Source organism: Malaclemys terrapin, chromosome 11, assembly GCF_027887155.1.
Source record: "Malaclemys terrapin pileata isolate rMalTer1 chromosome 11, rMalTer1.hap1, whole genome shotgun sequence".
Lineage (NCBI taxonomy): Eukaryota > Metazoa > Chordata > Testudines > Emydidae > Malaclemys > Malaclemys terrapin.
This window is the reverse complement of record NC_071515.1, coordinates 41,702,455-41,729,817: the sequence shown is the minus strand read 5'-3', so window position 1 is coordinate 41,729,817 and position 27,363 is coordinate 41,702,455. Positions and strand designations below refer to the sequence as shown.

At 43.7% G+C, this 27,363-nt stretch overlaps 2 protein-coding genes across 2 annotated transcripts in view; both read left to right on the top strand.

The window, feature by feature from the left end:
* Positions 1-11,690, top strand: part of MYO3B (myosin IIIB) — a 328,398-nt gene extending 316,708 nt beyond the window's left edge. Inside the window, exon 37 of the mRNA XM_054043283.1 lies at positions 11,062-11,690. The gene's annotated coding sequence lies outside the window, so the exon portion shown is untranslated. The remainder of the gene's footprint in view (positions 1-11,061) is intronic.
* Positions 11,691-14,797: 3,107 nt separating this feature from the next.
* On the top strand, positions 14,798-21,062 carry SP5 (Sp5 transcription factor). The gene is made up of 2 exons (XM_054044832.1): positions 14,798-15,081; positions 15,822-21,062. The coding sequence occupies exons 1-2, from the start codon at positions 15,031-15,033 to the stop codon at positions 16,869-16,871; spliced, it is 1,101 nt and encodes a 366-aa protein (XP_053900807.1). The 5' UTR covers positions 14,798-15,030; the 3' UTR covers positions 16,872-21,062.
* Positions 21,063-27,363: the final 6,301 nt, after the last annotated feature.

Genomic DNA, 27,363 nt, shown 5'->3' with positions numbered 1-27,363 from the left:
ATTCCAGCATTGGATGGAGAAGGAGGAAATATTTCAGAGAGCGGTTAATTTTAAAAATAGTGGTTGTTTGGTACTGCCAAGTGGTGTGGCTGTTGGTGTTCCAGAGAGATGGAATAGTGGGCAAGTGATGAAATCATAGGTATGTGAGAAATTGTACAGGAATGTGATACATAAAGTTATCACATCCTTCTCCAATTTATCACAGAGATATCACTTCCACATATATGTTGTATATTGATTATCATACGGCTCCATAATTTATCACATAGCTATCACCACCATATTCACAGTGTTTCTATTTGTTTGTGTTGGGGGTGGGGTATCGGGCTTTCTCTGATGGAATGCATTCTCTTCTGTGGCAAACTCATTCCTTTAGGGATGATTTTTCCCCTGTTGAATGTACCACGTTACACTGAATGGCGAGCATTTTCAAACAAATTGCCTGGAGGGGAGGAGGATACCCCTGGATCCCTCTAACATAAACATCTTTTCCCCCTTCAAATTAGGCTGGTCAAAAAAAAATCACACAGATATCACAAGATCAAAAGATATAATTTTGTTTCTGCTAGTCCCTTAAAAATTCCTTCCAGAGCTGATATACCTAGATAAAGATATAAATACTATTATTTATACTGTGCCTAAATTATAGTAGGTGTTTTATAGACCATATGCAGTAAAATACACAGTCCCTGCCTGCAGTTGGACTGAATCACTCAAATAAGAGGATGGGGGGGGTGGTATTTTTATTAAAAATAATAAGTGTTTGGTGAATTTTGGACAAAATACTTGATAAGTGATTCCTAGGCTCACAAAATTTGTTTGATCACAGATCAAGTGCAGTATGAAAAGTAGCAGTACAAGTTTGTTCTCAGTATCCTATGAGTCTCCATTCAATTCTTAGTTCATCTGGAACTGCCTACAAATTGTGATGTGTAACAGGATTGAAATTCATTGCATGTAGGGAGGCCACTGAATAGCTGTCATGTGGTAATGATTTTCCATCTCTACTGCTCTGACCTGAATTCAGTCCTGTGAAAAGCTCCACAACGAGTTACCAGTCCTCTGAACCATCCAGCTCCACATGATGTGAGATTGTGGATTATAAAATAATTCATATACAGTAAGTCATAAAATAATGGCTTTAGGAATGTTTGAGTAAGCTAGCAAGGAAAAAATTAAATGCCAAAAAACTTGTTTAAGAAAGTTGAAGTTGCCCTGTAGTGCCTTGTGCCCTTCCAATATTTCGAGCTCAGCTAAACTCAAACCTCTGAAAACCAGGAAATAAAGAACTAAAGTAATGCAATCTTAAATATCTGAAAACGAAGTAATACAGAGTTAAAATACATGCCAGTGCAACCTTAACTTTTCCCCACCTGAAGCTGGCAGCACGCCCTGAGAATTATCTGCATGCACTCCAGTTGCATTCACTGTATTTCAGCTGTATGAATGTTGGAGGAATTAGTTAGAGAAGGTTGGCAGAGCTGTAATTGTGATATGAAGAGATCTGGGGGGCTGCTCCTCTTGGAGAGGTGTGTGAGCCCCTCTTCCTGCTGCCCCTCACCTTGTGTGTGATCAAAGAAAAAAGTGCCTGTGCACCTTGAGGAACCCAATATTCCTAATTTCAGCATTGAGTTCCGCAGGTTGTCAGTAGCAGTATACCGGTGTCAACTTGCTATAGGGGTTTGTCAGCAGTGAGGTGGGATATAAGGTCTGTGTATTTAATGATGGGTAGGGCAAGTATAGTGTTAGATGAAATCTTGTGGATAAGGGGGAAGCAGTTGTAATATGTGGTGGAAGGATTGTAAAATTTAGCAAGTGTGTTTCAGTAAAGTAGGTTCAGTGTTTGAGTGTAGAGCACATACACGTAGCTGTGCTATCAGTGCTTATGAACCTGTGCTATGCAGCAAGCATGTCTGTTCTCAGCTCCGGACCCAGAAGGATGACTCCTCAGATCCTGGCTCTCACAGGAAGAGCCAGGGAGAAGGGCTTAAACACTCCCCCCTGCAGAGGGGCAGGGCCCCCTAGATCATGGTTCACACACAAGGTCCAGAAAGAGGAGCTCAGACCACCACCACCCCCAGAAGGGGCCGAGCCCCTAGTTTCAGGTTCATACATGAGGGGCAAGGAGAGGGGCTCAGACTGCCCCTGGGGGAGAGGGAGAAGAGCTCAGACCCCCTCAGAGGAGCAGGGCCCCTAGATCCCATCTCACATGGGGACCCAGGGAGATGTGCCCCCAAGAATAACTTCTTTAATATAACCCCGTCTCCCCAAAGTAGGAGTGCCAGGCAGTAATGGAGAAAAATCCCAAGGTACTGAGATCAGTTGGGGAGGATCACAGCCACAGTTTAAGGCCCAGATATGGGCAGAAACACATGATAAGAAACAGGTGATTTTGTAAAATTCTGGGTTTTTAAGGAGGGCTATATCTCAGGAGCTCCATGTTCAAACAACCTCAGACTTGGATTACCCAGCACCCCCATGAGATATATTGCATTTCAAGATACTCCAGTTAAGCATGCAGATTTTAGATCACTTAGAAGAGCCCACCTTTAAACAGAAAGTGATGTGCAACCTTAACTACAGGAGAGCTGGGCTTCTGCTATGTATAGCTGATAAGTACTGCCCAGCCAGCTACCACATCCCATTCCATGCTTCTTGCCAGGGATTCTGGTTTATTGTCAGCCCCAACCCTAACCCTGGATCTTCTGCCAGCTTCAGTCCTATCCCTAGCCCAGGTTCCCTGCTTGCTCCACCCCTTCCTGTCTGGTGCTTTGTGCACTGCAAATAGGCTGTAGCGTCTCTACTTATACATATGCACTGCCTTATAGAAGGTACTACTCTCAGTGTGTGAGCGAAAATATTGGTCGCCTGAGGATTGTTTGATTGGAATGGCACCAGTGAACAGAGGAAGTGGCTAGTTTTATAGACACTGTGATCAGAATCCCAGCTAGGACTATAAAGTAGGGAGCAGCAGTGGTATCTCAATTAACAGAGAGCATAGGATCGACCAGAGGAGGTCACAAGGATATCAGAAAACTGAGGCAGAAATTTTCCTTTGTCTCTCCCTATATAAACTCTTCAGATAATGTAACACAAGCCTAATATGGAAAACTAGATAAAACTGTAAATGTAATGCTTTCTCTTGGGTGTCTGCTGTAGAATTTAATAGACAGGGCTGTGAACATTGCTGGAATCAATTTCTCTGTTGATGTTAGGAAGAACCACTCCAAAATTCACTATGTGCATTTCTGAACCTCTGATTTAAGAGGGATTTTGTGTTTACTCTGTTCCCTTATAAACATTGTTTTGCTTCTAGAAGGCAAATTATCTTATTCTTAAATTAGAAACAACTAAATGAAAACTGGCAAGAGAACTTCATAAATCAGCCGATAACTATATCTCATTAAAAAGAATCATTGACACTACAGAAGAGCTTCTTCCTGAATCACTCAATGTACCAAATATACTTAGCATGTGTAGCAATGGCTATAAAAAAAAGCAGCAAAGAATGGGTCCCTGCTCTGCTTTTATTAAGGCAACATTCCCATTGGATTCAGCGAGAATGTTGACTGTATAAGACTGCAGCGTTTTGCCCTGTAGTCTGACATTTTGAATAAGAGAGGAATCTTTCATTGTTAAGTTTAGATGTTGGCATGTAAATGACCACAGAACTCTAATTCTCTACTCCTTTTTCTCCTCTCTTGCTTCTTCATTTTAAGGTAAATTTTGTGGTGAGTGGCTCCTTGTGCTTTAATATTCCCTCCGCCCCCATTAAGCTGACCATGGTTGTCAACCACCGATTCTTCCTGGCTCCCCTCAACTGGTGTTAAAAATGGTTTGAGTGCTACTGTAGACAGAGCTGAGCCATTTTGGTATTAGAGTCACTGCACTGCATCACAAGATATTTGATAGTTTTCCTAGCCCCTTCCAGACAAAGGCCAGGCCTGCACTACAAAGTTTGGTCAACATAGCTATGTCGATCAGGGGTGTGAAAAACCACATCTTCTAGCCAACATAGCTATGCCAGGAAAACCCCCAGTTTAGATGCAACTATGCCAACATAAAAGTGCTTCCTTCAACATAGCTAATGTTGTTCAGGGAGGTGGCGTTGCTATGCCAGCAGAAGAACTCTTGTTGGCATATACTGAGTCTACAGTGTGGGGCTTTGCTGGTATAGCTATACTGGTATAACTGGTTCCGCAAGGCATATGCAGTGTAGACAAGGCCTAAGGACTAGGAGATTAGGACTGACAGTACAATCCAGATATATTGTTTGCATTCAACAACAGTAGAATCAACACCTATTACAATTACAGGGCTATCGTCAGGTCTCCTATTGCTAAGGTTTCATTATGTTATTAAATGTACTACAATACGTTTACAGCTACATTGTGTAGTATTATAAGAAATTAAAATTACATTTGATAGTTTGTTGACATACACTATCTTTACTGAGGCAATATCCCTTCCTTTTTTATTATTTGTACACTTGATAATTTGCAAACAAATATCAGTAATTTGCAATGGGTCGCCCATTCATTGTAAATTAGTGAGGTTCTACTGTGGTACACAAAGAGTGGGTTAAATTCAGCTCTCAGATACACCCTAGAAATCCCCATGGATAGAAATTGAAATGACCACACTGGGTCATTTTAGCAGGAAGACTAAATGTAGTTGTTGCACTGGGGCATGCTCCCCCAGTGCCCTAAATGCATCTGCCCTCCATAGACAGAATGTCACCAGTCACTGCCACTCTGATGCTGCCCTTCTGCCTTTCCACCTCCCAGTGCACCTGTCTCTCAAAGTCGCAGTTTAGCCTTAATTCTCTGTTCTGAGGACTACAAAAGCATATCTTGTTAATAAATGTGTTCCTGTAAAAGCAGAGCCTGTCCTCTGCTCCCTGGGTGCAGAGGGCACTCTTGCCATAAAACATGTATGGTTCCTATTGCTCAAGGTGGGTAGGATTTGGGGCTCGATGCCCATTGTCATACAGGGGATTTGGGGGTGGTGCAGGATTAGACCAAGAGGTGAAGGCCAGAAGGCCCTTCACTCCTTCTGCCAGAGATGGACTATTAGACAATGGAAACTACCTCAGCCATTAGACTGGAGTAGTCATCATGTGATGGCTATGCTGGCTGCTCCATGGCCTGTTTCTTCCTATGAAGTTCCCAACATCCAACCCAGTTTGGGGCTGAGCAATAGGGACTAGTTTAAGAGCTAAGTGAAATGTAGGATGATCCTGCTTGCTTCATCCCGTGAATGGCAGGCCAGGTGTAGTAATAGGTAAATTTCTCAATAAATGCTTCCTTATCATTGTTAATTAATTTTGGAGTTCCATGTTTCAAACCGTAGCTGAAATCTTTTATCAAGAAAAATGGGTTAGAAGAGATGTACAATCTAGTAACCTGAATACAGACTAGAAGCCAAGGAATTCCTGAGTTCTAGTTCCAACACTGAAACTGACTCCCTCTGTGTCTTAGGTCAAGTCACTTAAATCCTTTGCCCTGATTGCTCCATCTGTTAAATGGGAGACGACGGCTAACCCTGTGTCACAGGGGGCCTGTGAACCTTAGTTAATGCTTGTAAAGCACTTTGAAGATGAAAGACGCTATATAAATCTTCAACATTATATATATTTTGTAGTTTTGTTTATAGAAAAACAATTTTAAAAATTATCATTACAGCACATTGAATAATTTAATGTTTCACATTCCTTATGTATTGAGTTATTATGTGTTACATCGAATGACTAAGAAGACTTTAGAACATGATGTGATACAGAAGACACAACACATACTTTGTAGGAGATTTTCTAAATGGAGCAGTTTTAAAAATCAAACATTGTAAAGAGCTGTCCAGTTGGAGAAGAGGAGTTCAATCATTTCATAAATCTGACCGATACTTCACAAAAACCTTTTTGGGGGCCCTGAACTGAAATGCTGACCGGGAGGAGTTTGAGGGGACTAGTACTTTTTACAATCCCCTGTTATTAACCGGACAAATGGTGGTAACCACATGTGTCCCAATATTAGTTAGTACCAGTGGCTACACACAGAGATTGCTTGACAGCTGCAGTACCCATATACTGAGCACTGGAATGTGTTCTCTGGTAACATCTGGGTATGTGATATGCTTCCTAGCTGGCTTCTTGTTGCCCTGTGTCTGGCCGCACTGCTGGACGTTCCAGAAGTTGTGGAGCTGATTTGGAGTCATGGTCAAGATGGGCTCTTTTATTTTCTTAAATTACTCTGACTCCCAGACTCGGGAAATAATTTGTACATTTTTGTAAATTATAAAATTCTTCATTGGTTGATAAGGAAAGCTTTCCTGTGCCCTGATTGACTGGTGTGGAAAGGAGCATGCAAGCTTTAAACCTACCAGCATTCAGGTGCATGATTGCCTTAGCAATATATATAAGAATATTTATTCTTTGGCTATAGATATAGCCAAAGAATAGGCTACTTGGAAAGTAAGTATGTGTGTAGATCAGGGGTGAAAGTAACATAAAGGACTTACTGGTAAGCCGGAGTCCTGAGCAGGGGGCAGGGCCTCAATCAGAAGGGGCATGGCCCCAACTGGAAGAGGCGAGGCCTTTGGAGCCCCGGGCCCTTTAAATCTTGATTTAAAAGGCCCTGGGCTCCGGATGCAGTAGTGGCAGCCCTTTAAATCACTGCCAGAGCTACCAGCTGCAGAGTCGGCTGGAACCCCAGGGCTTGGGGGCCATTTAAAGGGTCTGGGTATCTGGCCACCGCTACTGCCCCAGGCCTTTTAAATCTCCGCCGGTTTCAGCAGTGGGGCTCGGGCGGCAATTTAAAGGGCCCCGGGTGGTAGCGGCAGCCGGAGCTCCGGGCCCTTTAAATCGCCGCCCGAGCCCCGCTGCCAGAACCAGCGGCGATTTAAAGAGCCCAGGGCTCCGGCCACCACTACCATCCCATGCCCTTTAAATTGCTGCTGAAGCCCCACTGCCACTACCCCAGGGCTCTGTCAGTGGGGCTCGGGTGGTGATTTAAAGGGCCCGGGACTCCAGCCACTGCTGGGAGCCCCAGGCCCTTTAAATTGCCACCTGGGGAAGCCAGTCTGGTACAGCATACTGGCTTACTTTCACCTCTGGTGTAGATAGGTATAAAAGTAGCCCTTCAAATTATTTTGCCTTTGTTCTGAGACAATGGTTCCCTCCCACCACATTTCTGGTCCCCTGACCAGATTCCCATTCATCTTTTCCCCTGATCTGCCCCTCACAGTCCTGCTGGGTTTTTTGGTTTAGTTTGGTTTTTGTTTGGGGGGTGGGCAGATTTTGGGGGAGTGGAAGGGGATAGTTCTTGTAAATTGTAGTTGCTGCAGTTATATCACACCAAAACCATGTTTTATTTTGTGCAAGGTACAGTAGCTGAAGTTACATTGCTATTGTACCTTGCAAGAAAAAACATGGATTTGATGTGCTCTCTTCTTCAGTAGTCTTTGAAGAACAGGCTATTTGGAAAGCAGCTCTGTTGTCATTAGAACAGATTTAATGTATGGTACAGCAAGCATTCGGCATTTGTAACATAACTTGGTCATCAATTAACAATTGTATGTTTTATTATTAAGTTTGAATAACTGATTCAGTCAAATTGATACAGTTTGACAGCTAGATGATTCACCTGATATTAAAGTGCTGATTGATCATATGTTATTTCCGTTTAAACTTTGTTGTTTGCAGTTTTGAGAGACAACATAAACAGCTGTGTAATTTGTCAATAAATGTACTAAGTAACCAAAATGAATTACCATGCAGATCCAGTTTTTAGATCTTACATTTGCTGTCTTGTTAAGACATAACCACATTACATAGTGAATAATTAAATATAAGTGGATGGTTAGTGTTTGTTTATCTGTGCCTGTAAAATGAAATGATCCCTATCAATCTCACCCAAACTAATCATGCAGCTAAAAAAATCATGTTTTTTATCCAGTGTTTCCTAAAATGTGAGGACAAGAAAGACATCAACAGACAGATCTCTTGATTTCTGTCTAGAGTCTCAACATACTTGCTTGCTTCTTTCTTTCTTTCAATAAATTCCTAGCTGTTATGGTTGTGAAGAAAATCTTTAAAATGTGAAGCAGGTATAACCGATGTAGCAATGTCGACCTGAGTTTCCAGAGAGCTTGAAACAATAGCTTCGAGAAGAGACTGGCATAAATTTCATTGGGCTCTAACTTGGATGCTAGTGATGATATTTTAAATGTTAACTCTTTCACTGCTCATTAAAGTGTGGAAAAAATGAGAGGAAGTATCATATTATGAAAATCTATACCAATGTTTCCAAAAGGCAAGGAGAGGGAGAATAAAAGACTAGCCAAGGATAATGCAGAAGGTGTATATATTATAATGTTTAGGTCGTTAACAACACATGACAAGGTTGTAGCAGGGGTACAAATGGTTTTATTTTCTTGAATGGCAGATTAGCTTTAAAAGGTTTGGGAAACACTACATTAAACCATGTTAAATTCAAACCTTGGTTAGAAAATGATAATGCAAGCCTCAAAATCCTCAATATATTTTTGCTCTGTGTCAGTCTCGATATGTGTTAGTGCTTTTCCTTTATTTGAAGGAAAAATGTGTCATGTTTAAGTGGACTCAAGAGACTTTATAGAACACTTTAGTCTCGCTTTTATTTTTGTCCCATCGCAAGATGCAAATTGCACACAGTTAAGGCTCTAGAGGTACAACTGCATCAAACCTGTTTGCCGGATAGCCAGATCTTGTAAACAAACCCTGTAGGCTAATGTACAAAAAAAATGTGAACAGAGGACTCCATTTCCTCATTAGACTTTCTCCAATCCATACTGTATCCTAGTGTTACAATTGGGGATGCTTTTAACAATTATTAATAGTTTGTCTGGGTCTGTCATTACTGTGTTGTGCCTGTGTCAGATATGGGGGTGGATATTTCATCCTGGTGGGCTGAGAAGCAGAGCCTACCCATATAGGGGGAAAATGTGAAGGCTCTTTCTAAAAAAGTAGAGTAATTATCCAGAAAAAAGGGAGTTTTGTCCCTGAATAGGATGTCCACGCAGGGAGCTATTCTGGAATATCTTAAGAACATAAGAAAGGCAATACTAGGTCAGACCAATGGTCCATCTAGCCCAGTATTCTGTCTTCCCAACAGTGGCTGGTGCCAGATGCTTCAGAGGGAATGAACAGAACAGGACAGTGATCCATCCCCTGTCACCCAGTTCCAGCTCTGGCAGTCAGAGGTTTAGGGGCACCCAAAGCATGGGGTTGCATCCCTGACCATCTTGGCTAATATCCTATCCTCTGTGAATCAGCTAATTCTTTTTTGGACCCAGTCACTCTTTTGGTGTAGGAATGCATAGCTCTCGAATCGCCAGCCCACGGGCGCGGCAAACTGCTCCCCTGGCAACGAGGCAGGAGTGACCTTCAATTCAGCGTTTGTGTTTGGGAAACTTATTTGGCTGATTTGATTGTTTCCTCGCAGCTGGCATTCACGCGCTCAAGAGATGGGTTCGTTATTTTATGTGCATGTATACTGCCTAGCTTTTCTATGTGCAGGAATGTAATCACTAAAAAGAGTTGTAAACAAAGTAAAGAGAGAAATAAAAACCCCAGGAAAGTTTTCCTGGGAGGCTTTCTGCTTGAGGCTTTTGAAGCTCTCTAGCTACCACAGACCTAGCGTTCTGTTTCCTTTCCTGTGTCGTCACCACATTTTGGCCTTCACTACATCCCCTGGCAATGAGTTCCATAGGTTGACTGTGTGTTGTGTGAAGAAGTACTTCCTGTTTGTTTGTTTGTTTTAAACTTGCTCCCTATTAATTTCATTGTCTGACCCCTGGTTCTTGTGAAGGGATAAATAATACTTCCCTATTCACTTTCTCTGCAGCTCAAGGTTGCAGCTGCTGACTATGCTCTGTTTGTTCTTAGGGTTGCAGCCTCCAGTACTGTCAATATTATGCGTGCATAATTTTCTATTTTTAAAAAAAGCTATAATTGCTACTTCGTTAGGTTCAGTCCTCCAAAGAGTGGTATTTTGACCATTGTAGACCCATCACTTTTGAATCCTCCTGCTCCTCTTTCAATGCATCCTCAGGTCTTCTTGAAGCAGTATCTGTTAAAGTGACAGGCCTGATTATGAAATGGAGCCTGTGTTGTAAACATAATATTAAAATATGGGACTGACCCCAGCAACTGTGCCAGTCGGAGTACATTGCTCTGAACCTTCCTTCAGGACACTCCTGACTGGCACTAGCCTGAGAGACAGGGCACTAGCAGTAGACAAAGGAAAGTAACTTTTACTAAACTCTCCTTTTATTTATAAATGCTTTTGTTTAGGGCAGAACTTGCTTTCTGGAGCAGTTTCTCCAAACCCTCTGAGCTCTGTCACTGGGCTTGACTTACCACAGGCAGTATGTTCTAGGGTCAGGTGTTCAGGAGTTAAAGAGCAACTGCTTCTTGTACCCTGGACTTTTCTTTAAACCCACAAACCTCTTCAAACCTCAAAGGTAACGCAGAGGATATCGGATTGCAGGGGGAGGGGTGAGTAATCTTTCCAGCTGGAGAGGATAAAGTTTGATCTCTTCCACACTGAAGGTTGGGAACAATGGGAGCTTTCTGTTGGAGCAGGATTTCAAAGGCCTGCTGAGGAATAGTTTGTTGTAGATCACTGAGGATATTGGCAGATGCCCTTCGCTAGCTTTGTGTGCTGTTCTCACAGTTCCAGTGCCCAGTAGCCTGAAGCACCTTTAACAAAGCAGGAACACGGTGTGAGACAGAGGTGGGAAATGCGAGCGTTTCAGACAAGACAGGAGGGGTTTTGTGGAGTGAGGGTGAAGCTGTCTTTGGAAGAGGCTGCTAGAGCCCTGACCAACCTGCCTGGGCAGGGCAGTGCAGGGACCGCCACTGAGGTTATTTATGAAGTACGTGGGGTATATTGTTGACACGTGGAGTCTCACTCCATGGAAATGCCTGCCCCCAATGTACTGTTTGAAGCTAACTCACTGCTAGTGTGCCTGATCTCTGGGTGTGCTACAGGACAATCCCTCACCTCTCCTCTCTTTCCACAGATCGCCTTGGTTCACGGTTCTCTCTGCTCACTGGGGAAGACGTGTGAATGCGCACTACCCCCACAGCTCCACTCTTCTGCTGGTCCGGGAGATCGCCTCCTGCAGGGCTCGCTTTGCTGCTGCTCTTTGTGGTCCCTACACCAGGCTGCAGCCATCCCCAGGGAGAGAAATACACACACTCTGGGACAAGTTACAGCTGCCCGTCTCCCAGCTAGGTCTGGCCTTAGCCATTGCTGCTTTAAAACTCCGTTCCACTAGTACAGCCTAGTCGTTATGCGGTGGAATTTGGGGTTTACGTAGAAGAGTCATGTTTCATCTGCGTATATACCGCAGCATACGTATTAGCTCTGTAACCCAGATAATAACTGTTTGGATTGACCCTCTTCTACCCCCACATTGGGTGGGTTTTGGTTTTTTGTGGTTGTGGAACCCTAGTCAATTCTGCCTCTTTTAAGGGCTGGTTCGTGTATTGTTCCTGATCTTTGATGTCTCTTTACTTTACATTAGGATGTAGCAGCAGCCCATTGCTCATGAAAATAGTGCTTTGTGTAACTGAATTGACATTTGGCCTTGATACCTGTATCTCCTGATAACTGAAACAAATTTCTAAAATAAATATTGTACTTTGATCTTCCAGTCCTGCATTTTTAATGACAGCTCTGGACATCACTTCATTAAGAATACATTTCAGGAGACCGAAATGCTCCGAGTTTGAACACTAATTATTTGTACAGAATATTACTGCTGCAACATTTCATTATTCTGCCCATTGTTTGTTCCGGAAACTAGAAATTCCCCCTCGATTTTTTAAGTCAATTGCTTCCATCCATGCAGAGTTTATGGCATCCGAGGTATGGATTCCGTATAGGAACTTAATCCAACTTTCTACTAACTGTTTTGCAATGTAACGAATCATTCTGGATATTCAAAATACGTGGAGGAATAATTTATGTGAACGGGAAAGGGAAACACCGGCGCGTTCAATTGCTTTAAAAATTGTACCTTTGACTTCCATTTCGTTTCTGAATTTTATTATTCAAATTACTCCTAAATCAAAGATACAAATCATGCGTGAAAAAGATCTCGATAAAAATCAAATCAAACTTTTTGTAAAAGTTTAGGGACGGTGAAAGTAACATAGCCTAACGTGGGTGGTTCGCTTATTACATCCCCAGGAAAGGTACGTGTCATCAGAATGGGCAGGAATGAGGATCCTATCCATTGTGTGCTGTGTCACGGCAACTCGAATCTCTTGTTCTGCCCTGGAACTTCTGGAGTAAAATGGGATGCGCGTGCGTTTCTGTCCCTTGCCTAAACAAAACGGGAAGTAGGCTTACCCTGGGTGCGACCAAGGAGCCCCGGGCACTGACATGTAAATGTGTATGTGTTCAAGTCACCCGGGAAAAGCCTTCTCTGAAATATCCCGGAGCCCCCAAAGCACCAGCGGGACTGCTGGGGAGATTTCTAAGTGGCCCAGAGTGAGCGCCTTGCCCCTGATCTCCAGCGATTCGATGCCTCTATTGTTGGAGCGCTGGAGCTGCTGCATTCACTCGTATGTTTTCAATCAGATGTAAACATTTCGCAACTCTCCGGGAGGAGAGATCACACGCAAGGCACGGCCAGCATTTGGTTTTAAGTTTGCTTTGGAACTCATGTGTCCCACTTTACGGCGCTCTTCGATTGTTTGTCACAGCTGTTACCATCCTAACCATGGGTGCTGGAGACCAGTAATTACCAGCTCCTCCTCGCCCTCTACTATCAAGTGAGGACAACAAGAAATGACCGCCCTAAAACCATACTCTACATTTCAAACATAAAAACAGACCCAGATGTCAGCTTCCCCGAATAATTCACCAAGTTGGACGCCTCTTTATCTCTAGGTTATACATGGCAGAGAAGTCTTGAACATCAGCAATGGGGCTGAATCGATTTAAAGGCTTGGGAGTGTTGTGCTCATTTCCATAGTATCGATCTGATGAAGCATTTACAAGTCACAGGGAAGAGCCTCAAGTGACTCATGCCTTAGGGGGTCAGTGTTACGGAGGGGGGGAGCAGCGGGAGCCCATACTTCTCCCCAGGACTCAATATGGAGCCGTGGGAGAGGACTTGGCACTTTAATCCCTTCAAAGAAACCGATCTAATTCAAGCCCTACCACGCTTGGAAGTCGTTGAGAGGCCAGTGATTGTTTCTACAGGAAAGCCAGATAAAGATCTCTGTGTGCTGCCGTTTAAAAAGGCTTCCTTGGCAACGTGAATACAATTGAACCCGACGGCTACTGGGAGGATCGAGTTACCTGGAGAAACAGTTACAGAAATGTGAGCGAAAGGAGGGGCAGGGCACTATCTGCTCTAAAGTTTGGCCAAGATATTCATGCATGTCTTTGTCTGTCACGTGTCCGGATCGGCCGCTGTGTATCCCGGGGATGAGATCGCATCAGCCGGGCTACTTCTGCCGGCGGCGAAGGGATTGCACCGTAGTGCCAAAGCACGGGGCAGAGCCGGAGGAGAAGGAGCGCGAGCGTGACTCTCGCATACACCGAACGGAGAGCGCGCGGCGCTCGGCTTCACCTCGCGCTCTCCCTGCAGCAAGCGCGCAGCTGGGAGAGGCGGTGGGGTACGGCTGAGATCCGAACGCCGGGCCGGGAGAGGCTCAGAAACCACTGGCGTGTTTGCTACGGAAAGTTTTCTCGTCCACGTGGGCCAAAGCCAGTTCGATTTTAAAACACAGACGGAGCCCCAGAGCTGGGAGGAACAGATTCAGTGACGCTGCGGCCAACTGCAGGAGGTCAACAAGCGGCTTAAGCGGAGATCTGAGTAATAGTTTCCAGTTTCCCAGTGTTGCCACCCGTACTATAGGTCCAACAGTTTAACGGAGCCAGCCAGACTGGGAGGCATTTTACACACAAACACACACAAAGCGCTACCAAGAGAGACGCTCACCTTCACGTTTAAAAAAGTCACGTCTTTTACACACCTTTATATCACCCTCCTACCCCCAGGAAAATGACACTTTCTCTGTTATTTTCGCAGGCTTTAAGTTTTAATACCGATTGCACGTGACCAAAGAACCCATTTTAACTCTACTACATCGACCTCTGGCTTGAGCCCAGCGCCACAGTAATTACAGAAAACACAGGGAGCACAGATTGGTGCTGGTTTCAGGAAGAGCAGAGCGAAAAAAAGTGTGCGTTTATGGAGTTCGCTTTTCTCAGCTTCAGGAGAGAGAGAAAAAAACTGTAGGGAAGTTTTCCAGCTGCGATCTACCAACCCCGCTCAGGTGAACTTGCTGTGTTTGTATTGTTACTTTGAGTCATCAAACTCTAACAGCGGAATCCGTAGGCAGATTTCTCTGGGGATAACAAAGACACATTGTCACTTTAGGGCTCTGCTACAAATCCTTAATTGCAAAAAAAAAAAAAAAAAAAAAAACCAGCAAGGGTGGGGGGATCCAGTGTCTTGAGCATCCAATGCGTGGGTCTCCCCAGGCGGTAAGGGGCCCTTTGATCAAGAAAATCCAATTATTTGTGTATATACATTTCCCACATAGTGATTACTTCATTAATTGTCCCGCCTTTATCTCCTCCCTTCCCATCCCCCCTAATAATCAGTTCTTTTATCCAGACCAACAAACACACCATAGGAGCTTTGTGGATTCAAAGGATTTGCTTTCGCTTCTGAAAGAGCCGCTATTCTTTGATGATTGGGTAGCGGCAAACTTCAAAGCCATAAATCTTCCCTCTGACTGGCTGGCGGCCCGGCAAAGTCCTTATCAAATTCTTGGAGGTGATCCTGGTGCAGTCAGACAGTCCGCGCAGATCTCGCAGCGCGCGGGGGGGTGGGCCGGACGCAGAGCAAAGAGATCAGAGGGAAGGAGAGAGAAGGAAGCTGGGCAGCTCCTCGTCTTCCCCTTGGCGTCTCCATGCCTCGGCACTGCTCCGGTGTCCTCCCCTGGCTCCGGGAGCAGTAACCATGGCCGCAGTGGCCGTCCTCCGGAACGACTCCCTGCAGGCTTTCCTCCAGGTCAGTACCGGCGCCTCCCAGAGAGAGCCCAGCTGGGGTGGGGGGAGGGGGAGGATCGCCGTGTGTCTCACACTCTGACAAAGACGAACATAAGTTTGAAGTTAGGGGGGAGACAGCGCTCCAAGTAACGCTAAAGCAGGGAGCAGCCAGGCTACTTTGATCTGGGGATCGCGAAGGCAGTGTCAGCCCCTACCCGTAAGAGGCTTGCTCCAGTTGAAAGGACAGGTCTCAAGTAAGCTAAAGAAATCTCTTCGGATTAATAACTCCCCGCTCCGTTTAGAGTCCGGCTGGCCACTAGATGAAGAAGATCTTGGGGGCTCAAACCATTCGCTTGCAACGGGCGCTGTAAACAATCACCCCCGGGCTACGGAGCAGTGTCGGGGGGTTGAGTGGTGGACATTCACTTTTGCATGCGGGACCTAGAGTTACTTGGAAGATCACACAGCACAGAGCGGGCGTGTGTTTAGAGAGCGGGAGAGACGCTTGTTGTGGCCTGCCTTGCTGCTGACTCAGGCTTCTTTTTACAGACAGCTCAGTATTGTTTGGGGAAAGTTTCTGCCCATGTGATGAGCGATCAGAGCTCTCTGGTTCCCTGGAGAACACACAGAAACTTTCCTGTTCCTTGAGCTTCAGCGTCAGCGGTGGGTGGAAAGGGGAGATGATCGCGGGGTAGGCAGCGGCAGCAAATGCTCTGGGAGCGGTTAGTGACCTGGTCTTTCTCCTCCCTCCCCCACATGCAGGATCGCACCCCCAGCGCCTCTCCAGACTTGGCGAAGCACTCGCCCCTGGCGCTCTTGGCCGCCACCTGTAGCCGGATCGGACAGCCGGGCACCGCCCCTTCGGATTTCCTGCAGGTCTCCTACGACCCAGCTCTGGGATCCCCATCCAGGATCTTCCACCCGTGGAGTAGCGAGATGCCAGCCCATTCCCCCGGGGGGCTCCCCCCTCCGCATCCCAGCCTGGGGCTCACCCCCCAGAAGAGCCACCTGCAGCCTTCCTTCGGGGGCGCTCACGAGCTGCCCCTCACCCCCCCGGCTGACCCTTCCTACCCCTATGAGTTCTCCCCAGTCAAGATGCTCCCTTCCTCCATGGCCGCCTTACCCTCCAGCTGCCCCCCGGCCTACGTCCCCTACGCCGCCCAGGCCGCCCTGCCTCCCGGCTACTCCAACCTGCTGCCCCCGCCGCAGCCCTGCAGGCAGCTCTCCCCCAACCCGGCCCCCGAGGACATCCCCTGGTGGAGCCTCCAGCAGGCGGGGGCGCCTGGCGGCTGCAGCCACCGCTTCCCTGCCGCCGCCCTGCCGAGGAGCCTGGTGCTGGGCCCCTCGGACCTGGCCCAGTACCAGACGCAGATCGCCGCCCTGCTGCAGACCAAGTCACCCCTGGCGGCCACGGCCCGGCGCTGCCGCCGCTGCCGCTGCCCCAACTGCCAGGCGGCGGCGGGAAGCGCCCCGGAGGCGGAGCCGGGCCGGAAGAAGCAGCACATCTGCCACATCCCGGGCTGCGGCAAGGTCTACGGCAAGACCTCGCACCTGAAGGCGCATCTGCGCTGGCACACGGGCGAGCGGCCCTTCGTCTGCAACTGGCTCTTCTGCGGCAAGAGCTTCACGCGCTCGGACGAGCTGCAGCGGCACCTGCGGACTCACACGGGCGAGAAGCGCTTCGCCTGCCCCGAGTGCGGCAAGCGCTTCATGCGCAGCGACCACCTGGCCAAGCACGTGAAGACCCACCAGAACAAGAAGCTCAAAGCCGCGGGCGACGGCGTGAAGCGGGAGGACACGCGGGGCCTGTGACCCGGGCCCGCCGCCCGGCCGGAGATATTGGGGACCTACCGCCCCGCCTGAGGGGCCCCCGCTCCCGGAGCCCTGTCCCGGGAGACTGGAGGACCTGCGATGCGGGCCGCGCAGCCCTGGGAGGGGCGGGAGCCGCGCCTGCATCCTTGGCCCTGGAGCCCTGTTCGGGGAGAGCTCTGGTTTTGCTGTCTTCTCCCAGGAGGTGCTCTAGCCCTGTGAGGGCGACCGAGGACCTGCTCCCGGCCCGGGATGGCCTAAGGTCTGCACCCCGGTGCGGCTCTGGGAACTGGAGCCCTGCCCTGGAGGCTTACAGGGCCCCCCGGCGGCACTGCCCTATATACGTCCCATTGTCCTGAAGAAGCCCTTGGACAAGTCCCCTTCTCTGGCTCCAGGGCAAAGATGCGGGAAATACGCGACTCCTTTACGCCTTGCTACTGGCATCAGGATCTTTCTGGCTGCTTCTCAGTGGGAGTGAAGTGCCAGCTGTTTCCAGCTCGCTGTCCCGCTCCCTTCCAGGGGGAGCTCTGGACGCAGGCTGGGCCACAGGGTCACTCCCCCACTTTGGAAACGGGGTTACTTACAATGGTCTGCTCTAAGACAGTAAATAGGAGCAGCAGCGTTAGTCTGGGGACCTGGCTCTTGGGTCCTCATTTCTTTCAGGGGAAGAGACTGAACTTTTGTGTACAGGTTATTTAATAGCTTTGTTTGAATAAAAGTGTTTTTCTTGTCCTTGGCTCCACGCGGGGGCTCCAGCATGAGATGTTTCTGTAAAGCGACCTGAAACTGCAGCGTGAAAATAAATACATTAACACTGGGGTCACATTGGGAAGATCCCACTGAGTCGGTTTCATTTGATCTTTTCTTCCTTCTGAAGGCTTTACAAAACGCCGCAGTTTGAAAAACTATTTTATCGTTTATTTAGTCTGAACAAATGCATCGGCCACATTTATTTGGTAAACACCCAACTGTTGCAATAGCTTAAGCCACAATCTGTTCTCCACATTTCATGCTCCCAGATATCTTTGCCAAAACAAGACAAAGTTTTCATAGTATTCCGTGGTATTCTACAGTAATAGAAGAAAGACTAACTTCCGCTGAGTGCACTTTATCTATAATACGGATGTTAGTCCAAAGTTTAGCAATGTTTAACATTAAACTTTAACAACAGAGTATGAATTCACATTGATTTAGGAATACCAATTGAGAACTTTGTAAATGATCTAAAACATGGGGTCCTTTGGGCTGATGCTGCGTTCACTAGTTCTGGTAAAACCAAGCCATAGGCATAAAGGGGGAACAAAAGATGAAAAAATAATTAAAACTTCACAGAGCCGATGGTACAAACTATATTCTGAATCCGAGTAAAGGTGGGAATAGTCACAGTTAATACACCCTTCTTATATGAAAAGAAATGCATGACAGCATGATATTGTGGTCAGCTTTAACTAGCCATTTCCTGCCTTTTGTTGGGCTATGTCACAGCACGATTAAAAATACTTTTGATATTTTAATTTTCTTTTTGTTTAACCATTGCACTATTTTAGGGGTAGGGTATATACAATGCTCCCTCTTCTATCCAAGAGGCCAAAATGACTGTCAAGTAACTTGAGTAAGTCAAGATCAAGGGATTTTTTTACACACAGTTATACATTTGAAAACTGGTATTTACCAATAAACTAATACAGCTCCAGTTGAGGCATTATCAGTCATGTATGTATGTATTTAGGCACTGTATACTGTTGCCAAATGTCTTTTAAAAGTACCATAGTTACTGTATTTTACATTAGGCAGTTTGCTAATAAAAAAATTAAAGTCATTATAAAAAAAATCAAACCCATCAGGATCTTTGACTAATCACTTGCTAAATTTCACTTTTAAAAATAGGGACTAATATATTAACAATTCTCTACTGGATATAAACATAAACCTCCATTAATTATAAATAAAATAGTCAAAGGTTCTTTAACAAATTGGTCAAAATTTGTTTTTAGGTTGAATATTACATGTCAAATTTCAGGCTCAAATAGACCTGCGAAGTGGGTATTGTAATAGAAGTTCTGGGACAACCTTAATTATAAATACAGATATTGGTTGCCAGACAGCTTTTAATCAAGTGTTGGAGTTAGCAATTGTAAAGATATTTATAATGTTTAATGATAGTAAATGTAAAATTGATGGTGTTATATATTTGTTAAGATTTGATCTCTCTATGAAAAGATTTCAAAAGTACTCCAGTGAACCTTAACATCTGAAACACTTAGGAGTTCCTGTCTAGTTTGTAATTCTCTGAAACTGCATATTACATCTATAGGAGAATATATTCATTTGTATGATCCTAAACTAATTTCTGCAGCAATAATTTCAGGGTTAAAGTATTAAATTAACTAGATATAATGAGCTATTGGCTATTAAAGATTCTTGCATATCTACTCTATAATATCTTATATGACAGAAATAGTTTAGTTTTAATGAATGAATGAAATTCTGTTGCTAAATATACATTTAGATATAACTGTAGGCTGCTGATACTACTTAATGACATTATTTATATTGTAAAGAAGAAAGCAACAATAACAGGGAAAATGATAGGCATACAGAGGGTCCAGATCCAGAGGTCCTCACTCAGGTTACACTTTCACCGAGACAAGATCAGGCCCTGAATATGTTATCTATGTAATGATTTTCAATTTTAAAAGATTTTCTGGTATGAAATGGCTTCTTCTCATCCTTCCTTTCTTTGGAATTAAGTCATATTAAGTGGTTAGTACAATTAACTCAACCAGACATAGAAAGCCTCAAATTTAGCACTGGTTTAAATAGGAATTTGTTTCACAAAACAGGGAAATGACCAATTTTTAAAAAATCATTCAATTCCATGTACAATTCAATTCTATTTGCAAAGGAAACGGACAGTGCTGTTGTTGATAGCAATAGGGAGAAAGGACGTAAAGTTTTACAGTGGAAAGCTCCACTCAAGAAATAATATAAAGGACTTTGATGTTGCCACAGTACAATGGCCTTTTGCTGCTAAAAAATGGCAAGACCAAAGTGAAGCACAAATATGAGATGAATTAACATTGTTGTTGTTTTATAGCAGGAGTTTGGTCTGTAAGAAATGCAGAGAAGGGCTCCTATCTGTGACAGTGTTCCATTCCAATGCATTTAGCCTATTATACTAAACCAGGCTAACATAAATAGCCTGATGATCACTGATGCAGCAGAGTGGCAGTTTCTAAACTAGATCATTATAGATAAAACTGTATTCTAATTGAATTACAGCATGGATTTGATCTGTATCTAGCTAATCAAAAGCCTTGCTATTTGTAACTGTTCATTTTTATAAGTTTACTTTTTTATAATTAAATTGGTCTTTAGTTAGCTGCCGTTCTTATATTTGTGGCTACTAATCAGATATATTACTCAGAGTGGGTGGGACACATTATTTCATTTGGTATAATATACTTGGGGCCTGATCTTGCTTCCAGTGAAGTCAATGGCAAAACTCCCATTGACTTTGGTGTTGCAGGATCAAGCTCATAGTAAAATGGCATGTGCTGTTTTGGCTGGTTCCTGAAGACAAAACTGTTGAAGTAGATAAAGTTTCTCTATTGACTTAATTGCTAGCAGGATCAGGCCATAGGACTTTCAAGTGGTAGAACAGGGCCAGATAGTGCTATCACTATGTCATTGGGGATTTCTGCTAAAAAAAACAAAAACCCTGAAGGCTTGATGTAGGCCATACATTTTACATGGATTGGTACCCACATGTAAAACAGAAAAATGCGCAAATTAAAAATATAGAAAGTCAACTTTAACTGAATGTTTGTCAGGACAAATATGCACTAATTTAAAACTTTATGTTAATGCTACCTAAAATCTTAATCTGTGTGGTAATCAAAAAACCCAATCCAAAATCTGAAAATCTGGAATCAGTGACAAATGTAAATAATGAAGCTTCAAGAGTTATGTAGAATTTAACACTCCAATGAATTTTGTGATATAAGGAACAACACATTGCAGTAACATATTGCATACATTTCTAGAATTTATTTCTACCTCAAATTATACACTACAATAAAAGTAACTGTATTAACTTTGCATTCCTAAAATACATTGTGTACCTATAATTGCTTGCAATCAACTAGCGGTTAGTTTTATAAAATTAAATGCTTAATATTCTTTAATTATAAATGTTGAGTATGTGTGCTATTTAAGGTCAATTCAGCTCTGAACTTTAAATCTTAGTTGCTATAACAGACACATCATATAGGCTAATTTATCTCACAGTTAATTCAAATTAATTTATAAGAAAAATACATTATATGGTGTCAAAAATTAAATCTTGAAATGTTTTCTGTACAGTGTTGAAAGGTGACTTTCACACCTGGGGAAACTTGAAAAAAGAGAACGTTCTATATTAAAAGAAAAAGATATATTCCCCATGACTATTATTAGCTATAGGGCCAAAACCTGCAATCCTGACTCAGGCCTTGAGCCAGACACGACTCATATGACTTCAGTAGGACTCATGCCTAAGTGAGGATTTCAAAATGAGAATTTTAGTCTTTACAGATCACATTCCCTCTCTGCTTGATAATCCAACAAAACCATACTCTTGGGTTTATGAGGATCTCAGTCTGTTACTGTAGAAGTAAATATATCACAATTTCAGCTGCATAACTTGACTTCCGAACTGAGTAGAAGGAAAAAGTAAATTGTGAAGGGAAATCTCTTCTTTAAACACACATGTTAGGTAAAAAGCAACAGTGACAATGAAATTTTTTTAAAAAATGAAAGCTAAATGATATATTTTTAAAATCTTTCAAGTTAAAGTGATGTTTATAAAGTTGTAAAACCATTGAAGGTGATGTAGCTAATCTAACAGATTATTATTTATTAATAGCATGACTGGTAAATTTAACCCACAGTAGGAAGTTCTGCATAAAAATCAGTATCAGAATAGATCCTGTGTTATAAATTATTCCTAGGCATTTTTTGTGTTCTTTCAGATGGATTCTATCTTATGAGGGTTAACATTTTATTACCCAGAACCTCTTTTTTTCTAAGCATAATATACATTTTTTTCTGTTGTAAATTTCTCTTATACATTTGCTAGTTATACTGTGTTGCTTCTGAATCAGATTAGTTGCTACAGGCAGCTATTTTTAAAAGTCTCTTACTGGATTGAGGTATCCAGTAAAATAATGTCCACATGTATGATTCTTCCCTCCATGACAGAAAACAAATAGATGTAGTTTGTTAAAGATTTAATCACATAATTGGGGGGTACTGGGATTTTTGCAGATATCTATAGGTTACATTAATTTTAGAGTAACTCTAGCTCACATATTACAAATTTGAACATTGTCATTACTAATATCTCATCTCATAGACTGTTGAATATGGAAGAAACAGGCAATATTATATACTTGCTGACATCTTGATAGCTTTATTTATTGGACATGATGTACATTCTATCCTTCACTTTATTATGCTGAAACATTATCCCCAATAGTATTTCAGGCTTTGGTATAATCATTAGACATGTGGCAGTCCATTTGTAGCTTAGGTATTATTCATTATATTCACTCCATGCAGAGGACCAGAACAGTACCTATGCACCTTTAAGTGAGTCTTAAGCAGTGCATAGGCATTGTGCTGGTCCTCATCTGGGTGAGTTTCACGCTATGTGTAGTGAAGTACACACATAGAGTATCCAGTTTATTGAAAAGAAAGTTTATGACTTCAGAATAGAGCCTCTATTCTTTTTTTTTATTCTTCCAACTATTTTAAAAGATGTAGGTTTACTCATTAATTATATACCCATTTTAGTGAAAGTTCATCTGAATTCTTATTTAAAGATATGCAGATTTCAGTTACCTCAGCAGATGATGGATTTACCTGCCAATCCACAGGTCTGGTAGATTTTCACGCCAAATTTGAGAAAAATATGTCATGCATCTACTGTAAGAGAAATCCACTCTATCTTCCCCTCCTGGCTTCTGGCAGTTCAGAATTGCCCTTAGCATGGGGTTACATCCCTAACCATCTTCGCTAATAGCTGTTGAAGGACCTATCCTCCATAAAAGTATCTAGTTCTTTTTTAACCCAGTTATACTTCTGGCCATTACAACATCCCATGACAATGAGTTCCACAAGTTAATTGTGCATTATGTGAAAAAGTATTTCTTCTTGTTTGTATTGAACGTGATGCCTATTAATTCATTGGGTGACCCCCTGGCTTTTGTATTGTGGGAAAGGGCGAATAACACTTCTCTATTCACTTTTTCCACACCATTCATGATTTTATAGATTTCTATTATGCCCCCCCAATAGTCTCTTTTTTAAGATGAACAGCCCTAATCTTTTTAGTCTCTCCTTGAATAGAAGCCATTCCTATCCTTGATCCTCTATTGCCTTCTGTGAACCTTTTCCAGTTCCGCAATATCCTTTTTGAGATAGGGTGACCAGAACTGGACACAGTAGTCAAGGTGCAGGTGAACCATGGCTTTATATACTGGAATTATATTATCTGCCTTATTTTCTATCCCTTTCTTAATAGTTCTTAACATACTGTTAGCCTTTTTGACCACAGCTACACATTGAGCTGAAGTTTTCAGAGAACTATGCACAATAACTTCAAGGTCTCTTTCTTGAGAGGTGACAGCTCATTTAAAACCCATCATTATATGTGTGTAGTTGGGATTATATTTTCCGGTATGCGTTTGTGATTGGGTGGACAAACTCCACACTAGAGAACAAGGAGTTAAGGAGCAATACTGGGCCCAGATGCCCCCAACAAGCCACACCTGCAAAGCCTGCACAAGTTGGAGATGGTGCTTAAAAGGGGAAGCAGAGGAGAGCAAGCAGTGGAAGGAAGTAGATCTCTGCTCTGAGCAAGTACTGTCCCAGGAGTTCTCGTAGTCCGAGACCTGGATAAACAGACCTTATACGACCTACAAAGGAGAGATGGTTGACTGATTGGGAAGGTTAGAGACTGTGTTTGTTGTTCTATAATTTACTCCATAGGAAGAAGGGAAACATGGTTAGTAAATGGTTCTGGGGGTAGGCAGCTGCATAGCACCCTAAGGTGCAGAACATGACTGCCCACCAAAAGTCCTGGGGGAAGCTGAAGGACAGGACTATAAGTGAGAAGGAGTAACCACCTCCTGCACCCCTGCCTGAGCCCTAAGCGGCACTGGTGGTGAGCATTCCCATTTTACAGCATTACTTTGCACTTTTCAATGTTGAATTTCATCTGTCATTTTGCTGCCCATTACTTAGTTTTGTGAGGTCCCCTGTAATTCTTCTCAGTCAGCTTTGGACTTAACTATCTTAAATAACTCTGTAACATTTGCAAACTTTCACACTGCACTGTTCACTTCCTTTTCCAAATCATTAATTAATCTGCTGAACAGCATATGTCCCAGTACCAATTCTTGGGGGATCACTCCCCATTGTTTATCCCTTCCCATTGTGAAAACTGACCATTAATTCCTTCTCTTTGTTTCCTATGTTTTAACCAATTACTGATAATTGAGAGAACTTCCCTGTTATCCCATCACTACTTAGTTTCCTTAAGAGCTTTTGGTGAGGGACCTTATCAAAGACTGTCTGAAAATCCAAGTACACTATATTGACTGGATCACCCTTATCCACATGCTTGTTGATACCCTGAAAGAATTCTAATAGATTGGTGAGGTATGACTTCCTTTTACAAAAGCCATGTTGACTCTTCCCCAACAAATAATGTACATCTCTATATATCTGATAACCCCATTTTTTGCTATAATTTCTACCAGTTTGCCTAGTACTGAAGTTATGCTCACCAGTGAGGATCACCTCTGGACCCCTTTAAAAAAATTGGTGTAAAGATAAGGCAGTCTGAGGCTATCCAGTGGGCATTCTGTGCCATTTCTCAGGGAAGGGAGGCAATGGCCCCACCTCCTCCCATCCCCCTCTGGGTGATTTGCTTCCTAGAGAGAGCAAGAACAAAGCAGTCTCTTTTTGCAGTGACCGCGCTTGTACTTTGCCCTTGCAGGGCAGTGGTGGAGAGAAGGTCTTTGAAGAGCGCAGCAAGGGTCAATCAAAATCTTGACACCTGATTACTTTACACTTAAAAAAAAATTGCATGTTGGCTTGATTCTTTATTATACATTATTTTACAACAGTGTAACTCCATTGACTTCATTGGAGTTACTCTTCATGTACATGATAACACCCTGGCCATGATTCTCCTCCCAGTTCTGAACATTTTTCAGTAGTCAAAGGTAATCATCTTTTCCATTTTCCCCAAATATTAACCAAATCTTATATGTGCCTAATGAGACCAAATCTTATGAGCTTTTTAACAAAAAGATTGTCAAGGTCATTATACAGCTTATTAAATCTACAGTATTTGCAAAGGAAAGGTAATAGAGGGTATGTTCAGTGTTTGAATAGTTAAGTTAGCCAGAGATAACAATCAGACAGAACTGTGAGAAGTGTTATCAGAGTAATTAAGACTGACTGATACCATGGGGTACTATAAGTAAAGCTGACTTTGGAGCAACACCATAATATATGCAAACTCTAAAATTGCTATGCTAATATGTGGCTCTACCCCAATCAGTTCTTGGAAATGACATGGAGGACTGCAATGAGCATGCTCAGTGCACCCCCAACATCCCACCAAAGGCAGGTTCTTCCCTCCCCCACCCCTGTCAGCTGAAGACATTTCTTGAAAAGGGTCACATACTTCAAGAAGAGAGAGAAGAGAGGCAGGGGTCTGAGGATTATCGCCCCTCTAATAATCCAGAGGGTGATGGAAAAGAGAAGGAAATAGTTTTCATTGGGGAGCACTCACCTTTGGACAAGAATCCCCCTACCTAGCTCCTGCAGGATCCAGTAGAGATGAATAAAATAATCCCTCAGCCCATATACTCACAAGTATGGTTCTTAAACAGTACAGAATGAAGAATCTCAATTCTCTTCTCTCCCATCCCCTTGGATCTCACAAAAGGCAAGAGCCATACATCTGTAGTAATTCCCAGTCCCTTGTGTAGCTCTTAGCATGAAAGAACACAACGAAGAAAATGTAGGAGGTCTGACTGGAGTAAGAAAGCTAATTTGTATGAATTACTTGTTCCCTTTCAGAAACCAGGTGAATTTCAGGTAGGATCCCATTCAATAAAGCTCATCAGTGTGCAGCTGGCTTATGTTGTTTTCTAGGCCTTATGTGCTCCCAAAGAATGTAAAACATTATGCATTTATGCTATTGTGAGTTATAAATACATATTGAGAAGACAGATCCCAAAATCTGAAAGGTAACCTTAGTGAAATAAGTGTCCACAGAGGGGTTTATACTGGTTTAACTAAATCGGTTTAAAATCACATCTGTAGTTTTCATCTGCAGTGTAACTCTCTTGTGTAGACAAGGCCCAATTTACACTCATGCTTCTCATGGCTCTGGGCAGTCAAGACTAGCTAGAATACAGCACAACATGTTCTGGCCATGCAGCCTGTTGCTAGAATCTACAATGGGAGGATGCAGCATAGAGCTAGCTATTCCACAGGACCTTGAAGACGCTCTACCTTGGCAGAGGAAGCAACTTATGGAAAAGACATACCCTACCTTTCAGTCTGGAGATAAGCACATTAAAGTTAAGCACATATGTAAATATTTGCAGGGTCAGAGTCTCATTATTAAGAACAAGTATGTTGCTTTTCTAATTTGCTCATGTGCCCAGAGAATTAATGTTCTATTTCTTCTGGCCTGAGCTTTGAGACTTTCAAATTTTGGCTCTCTTGTAGTTGTCCTGACGGGGCGTGACAGGGAGTTATCACACAACATATAATTTATTTTGTTTTTGCTTTTGAAAAATGTGTAGTCACTCTATACCAATGAGAGAGAGCTCTCCTGTCAACATAATAAAACCACCTAAACAAGCAGCAGTAGTTATGTTGGTGGGAGAGCAACTCCCGCCAACATAGCACTATGCACACAAGCGTTTATGCCGGTGAAACTTATGTTGCTCATAGGGTTGCCAACCCTCCCGGACTGGCCAGGAGTCTCCCGGAATCTGCCTCAATCTCCCGGTTGCTATTAAAAGCAATCCGGGAGATTTTAATAGGCCAAAAGTCCGGTCGGCAGGGATGGTGCAGCAGAGCTAAGGCAGGTTCCCTATCTGCCCTGGCTCCATGTGGCTCCCTGAAGCAGTGGCATGTCCCTGTGGCACAGGCAGGGGTGGCCAGGGTGTCTCTGTGCGCTGCCTCCGTCCCGAGCACCAACTCCACAGCTCCCATTGCCCGGGAATGGCAGCCAATGGAAGCTGCGGGGGCAGCGCATGCAGGCAGGGGCAGCAAGCAGAGACCCCCCTGGCTGCCCCTGCCTGCGCCTAGGAGCTGCAGAGACATGCTGCCACTTCCAGGAGCTGCCCTAGGTAAGCACTTTCCGGCTAGAGCCCGCACCCCACACGCCCTCCTGCACCCAAACTCTCTCTCACAGCCCACA